Genomic DNA, 5000 nt, shown 5'->3' with positions numbered 1-5000 from the left:
GGGTTAAGATATTGAGTTTGTCATTTCATTATTAGTAAATATTACTCTTTTCATTCCTTTTTAAGTGTCATTTTAGCATAAAGCTCTTGTTTTTCTCATTCTACTCTCTCACATCCCAATCATAAAGTCATAAAGCTCTCGAACTAAGATAGTGGATTGTTAGTTTTTTTTCCCACTCTCTCATATCATTAAACCATTTACCACTCCTATCCAATCATAAAGTCATAAAACTCTTGATTGTTATTGAGAAAGAAGAATTTTATGGAAAATGTGAAGTGGAGTTATTGAAAAAGTAAAGATATAATTGACAAAGTGTAACTTGAAAACATCAAAATGTCAGTTAAATAAGAACAAAAAAAAATCTTCTAAAACGACACTTAAAAAGGAACGGGAGTATTAAATTGTATGAGATATAATATTGTATGTATTTATATATTTTATTATATAAAAATATATATTCTATGTAATATTAAATATATAATATAATATACTTATTAATGTTATATTTTTTTTTAACTTGTCGAAACTGAACACATCTAATAAATACATATATATAGTGGACAAATTTCAGTCAAAATAAACGTATTATATAAATATATATATATATATATATATATATTCTATATATAATATTATATTATAAAATATACTTTTTATGTTATTTTTTATTTTTTATTTTTTTGAAAAGATTTTTTAACTTGTTGAAACCGAACACATGTTGTATATATATATATATATAGAGGATATATTTCAGTCAAAATAAAGTATGTAATGGATATTAAATATCCCTCGAGTCAATCCAAAACCCCTCCTCACATTGCTTTGCCCAAAATAACCTGAGGAACTTGCAATTACCACCACCAATGCTTTTCCAATCAAACACAACAACACACTCCTTCTTGACTTGACTTTGCAACCTCCAACCTTTATTTATTCCTACAACGACCTCTATTCCCTTGCTCAGAATAATCCAACACTTGTTTCTTCTCACTCTCTTCACCCTCCCAATGAGACAACACTGCTAGCAAACCCAGAGGCAGCATGCAGCAACAACAAAAATTCCCCTTTCTCTCTCCCTCTTCCCCTATTTAAAAACACACAGAAAAAAATATCATTTTCTTCACTATGCTAAATCCAAATATAGTGCAAGCAACAAAAGGTAGACATGGTAGAAATATATGGTACTTTTTTATTTGTTTCTCATTTCCTTTATATATATATATATGACTGACCATTGATTCATCCATTTTTGTTTAGTTTAATTTACATATTTAATTATTGATTGTTCTCTCTCATTTTAATTATTAATTAGTGTTGAACTCTACATGATATGATCATGCCTGTTCGTTTAATTAGGAGATGTTAAATTTTCATTGGAATATATAGGGGTGATGACTGACACAGCCACACAAAAGGGTAGTTGAAGGGGCTAATATTGAAGAGGAGTTCACTTCAGTTCAGACCATAAAGCAAGAGTGGCAGCAGAAAGTCTAGCTGTTTCTCTGATTGTTTTTCTCTTTTGAAATTGGTACCACCTTCATAGTTCAATTTCTCCCATCACCATCAATATCAATATGGCTGCCTCCAACAAAAGCTGGCCAAGCATGTTCAAGTCCAAGCGCAACCCCAACCACCAATGGCACCATGACATCAATTCCTCTCTCTTGTCCACCGGTTTCCAAAGAACCCCTTATGCCTCAGGTTTGTAAACATCCAAAATATTACCGTGAATATTTTCTTAGTAATGATTCGTTGGTAGTTCACTTTCTTTCTCATCTTATTATCACACACTTTTTCCTATTTCTATGTATTTTCTAACCATCACATCAAATTACTTATTTTCTCTTTCTCTTCTCACTTAACTCAAATGTAAAGGGAAAAGAATTGTGAACAAAAGATAGTTTTTTTCCTGGCGATCACCATGAATATCAAAACCTTTCAACTGTCTAACTCCAATAGTCAGTTACCTTGACCATTATTTTTACACAAATATCATAGTCCTTATAGTTAATATCTTTCACATTAATTAATGAATTATATTTTGCAAATTTTATATCTTTAATTTGATTTTATTATCAATATCATTTTTCACTTTTTTTTCACATCACAGTACTCATTAGTCATTTCATTTTAATGTAATCCTATGTTTCTATGGGAGTGAGGTAAAATTGAGGAATTTCGATCCTCTGCCGCAGTTTCTACAGTCTTTGCAGCAGTAAAATGATAAATATATACAACTTTTGACGAATTCAACATTTTACAAATAAATCTAAACCATTTATTACAAAGAATCAAGGTTCAAGAATTTGTGGTATAGCAGAAAATCCATGTTTGAAATGAATATATATAAATGTATTATTTTCATTTAACTTTTTCTTTTTCTTAATAGGAGCAGGAGGAGGGGATGAGAGAACTCCAGAACCAAGGCCAAGATGGAACCCAAAACCAGAGCAAATCTGCATTCTGGAAGCCATCTTCAACTCTGGCATGGTTAACCCTCCAAGGGATGAAATAAGAAAGATCAGAATGCAGCTGCAGGAGTATGGTCAAGTTGGTGATGCCAATGTCTTCTACTGGTTCCAGAACCGTAAATCCAGAAGCAAACACAAACTCCGCAACCAACAGAATTCAAAGAAAAACAACAACAACCAAGAACCACAGAAAATTAACCAAACTGTGCCTAATTCATCATCTTCTTCATCATCTGAGAAATCCACTCCAAAGGAAGTAACAGTAACACCCTCTGTGGGATTCTTCTCAAACGTCATTGATGTGGTGCCTAATTCACCCACACCCTCTGTGAACCAGACTCTTTTTCAAACCAATTTTCAGCTCCCACCAGTTGCTGATCCTTTCTCCTTTGCTATGAACCAAGAAGTAGTGGTTCATAATGTCATGGAAACACAAGGATTTCACTTCACTGAGCTCTCAAACATAATCCAACCTCCTCCATCTCAATATGAACAGAATCTTGGTCAGTGGCTTACTACTACTAATAACATCATGAGCTTTGAAACCACAAAGAAAGACCAAGACAACTTCATGACCATGATGCACCAACCACAACACAACTTTTCTCTCACTCCAGCTCCAACTTTTGCTCCTCCTAGCACTAACACACTTGTTAGTGTTCCATCCCCCATCACTCAGCTTCAAGGTAATCAATCAATCAGTTCCACCACACACAAAAGATTTCATAAAATTTTAGCTCTGAAGTTGGATATATAGTTTAAAGGGTTAATTCTCTAATTGGTCCCTGTGGTTGTGTGGCCGTCTGAAATTAGTCCCTCCCGTAAAATCTAAGTCCTCGCGTTTGAAAAAATGTGGAAATTAGTCCCTCTGGCGAGGACCTGCTACACACACTTTTTCAAACGCGAGGACTTAGATTTTACGGGAGGGACTAATTTTAGACGGCCACACAACCACAGGGACCAATTAAAGGATTAACCCTAGTTTAAATATCATTTGATAAATTAAAATTATGGTGAACAAAAACAACTTATATATCTTAACTTTTGTTTTTATCTACCATAATTTAATTTTAGTTTCATCTTAATTTTCTAAATTTTCTTTTGCATATCCAAATATGTAGATAGTAGTACATGCTATGATATTGTAGGATAAGAGATAAAAAATGAAATTGATGAGATGTGACAGTTTTATTTGTACATCTAATTATGATTGTTGTGGTAAGTAAATACGGAAACATGTGTTTGCAGTCTTGGTTGTGTACTACAACATGGACGAGTGCATGGCTTCACTTGTCTTAGCTAATAGTGTCTAGTCTAGTGATGTTTTTTTCGACTTGCACATGAGAAATAATGATTCGGTGTGTGTCAGGTGTAGTTGATGGTGGTGGTACCGCGAAATGCACAGTGTTCATTAACGACGTCGCAGTGGAGGTTGCTGTGGGGCCCATCAACGTGCCTGAAGCATTCGGGGAAGAAGCCATGCTCATCCACTCCTCCGGCATTCCTGTTCTCACCGACGAGTGGGGATTCACCCTCCACCCTCTTCAACATGGCGCATCTTATTATTTGGTATGTGTTACATTAGCGACGAGTGGGGATTGTACCCTCCACCCACTTTAACATGACGCATTTTATTATTTAGAGTGGGCGAAGGGTGAATTCACACTCATCGGTGTTCTTATTGTATTTATTTTTTTAAGTTTTTTTTCCTTTTTTAACAATGTGAATATATATTTAAGAGAAGCGTTTTTTACAGTTTTATAGATGATTAAAAAAAAACAATGCATATATTTTGAAGTGATTGATTATTTTTAATAAAATTCATTTTCTTTATGCAGATTTAAGGAGGAGGTGAAGCTGAAGAGATGAAGCAGAATGAGAGAAACAATTAGATTCTCATATAATATATAGTGTTCTCTCTATTAGTATACTCTTATGTTATGTCTCTTTATATATATACACAGGGTTACAGAAACCGTTTAAATTTCTAGCTAAGTTGTTGACAATATGGAAATCATGTTATTGGGGATGAGGATATATGTATTTTCAAGTACATAGTTTAAATAAAATTACTTTTAGCTTTTCTGGATAAGAGACTATGGAAGGATGTGTTTTATTTTATCAGCTATTGCCATAAAAAATGAATTTCCTTCCGACTCACATGGCAAACCCTTTTTGATAAAAAGCTATTTGAACAACACTGTTTAACACTTGAAATTAAACCGCATCTAGTTTCTTTCGAATAATTTACACAAAATGCCCGGGAGCTTTGTGTTCAACTGGGATAGATCGAGATATAAAAGAAAAGAGAAGATCAATGGTTGTTAACGAGAGGTCACAACAGCCTCGATCATATGCACGTAGTACGGTTGCAAGTTAGCTTTCGTGTTGTTTGATAAGAACAGTGTATGGTCTCATGTTTGAGGCCTCGATTTGACTAAGGATTTGGATATATCAGAAGGAGACTTCTCTGCCACATGAAATTCCTTACACACTTTTTATGCTATGTCACACCCAAACATCCATTTT

The 5000-nt window shown here is 33.9% G+C and overlaps 1 protein-coding gene across 3 annotated transcripts; it reads left to right on the top strand.

Moving 5' to 3' along the window:
- The first annotated feature begins 964 nt into the window (after nt 1-964).
- Nucleotides 965-4554, top strand: LOC130712094 (WUSCHEL-related homeobox 9-like). 3 transcript variants are annotated; one of them, XM_057561927.1, is made up of 5 exons: nt 965-1159; nt 1387-1701; nt 2396-3157; nt 3841-4040; nt 4310-4554. In XM_057561927.1, exons 2-5 carry the CDS (start codon nt 1575-1577, stop codon nt 4313-4315), a joined length of 1095 nt encoding a protein of 364 aa, XP_057417910.1. In that variant the 5' UTR covers nt 965-1159; nt 1387-1574; the 3' UTR covers nt 4316-4554. The 3 variants fall into 3 exon arrangements, with proteins under 3 accessions (XP_057417910.1, XP_057417911.1, XP_057417909.1); XM_057561928.1 differs by having other exon boundaries at nt 2390-3157; nt 3847-4040; XM_057561926.1 differs by having other exon boundaries at nt 2390-3157.
- Nucleotides 4555-5000: the final 446 nt, after the last annotated feature.

This window comes from Lotus japonicus, chromosome 4, assembly GCF_012489685.1.
Source record: "Lotus japonicus ecotype B-129 chromosome 4, LjGifu_v1.2".
NCBI lineage: Eukaryota > Viridiplantae > Streptophyta > Magnoliopsida > Fabales > Fabaceae > Lotus > Lotus japonicus.
Note: the sequence above shows the minus strand (reverse complement) of the source record. Positions and strands in the feature narration are given on the sequence as shown.

What these genes read in the sequence shown, in the direction of transcription:
- LOC130712094 (XM_057561926.1), top strand. Translation starts at nt 1,575, where the DNA reads ATGGCTGCCTCCAACAAAAGCTGGCCAAGCATGTTCAAGTCCAAGCGC. An exon ending in AAGAACCCCTTATGCCTCAG is followed by an intron (nt 1,702 to 2,389) that starts GTTTGTAAACAT and finishes TTTTCTTAATAG; the next exon opens with GAGCAGGAGGAGGGGATGAG. An exon ending in CCCCATCACTCAGCTTCAAG is followed by an intron (nt 3,158 to 3,840) that starts GTAATCAATCAA and finishes GGTGTGTGTCAG; the next exon opens with GTGTAGTTGATGGTGGTGGT.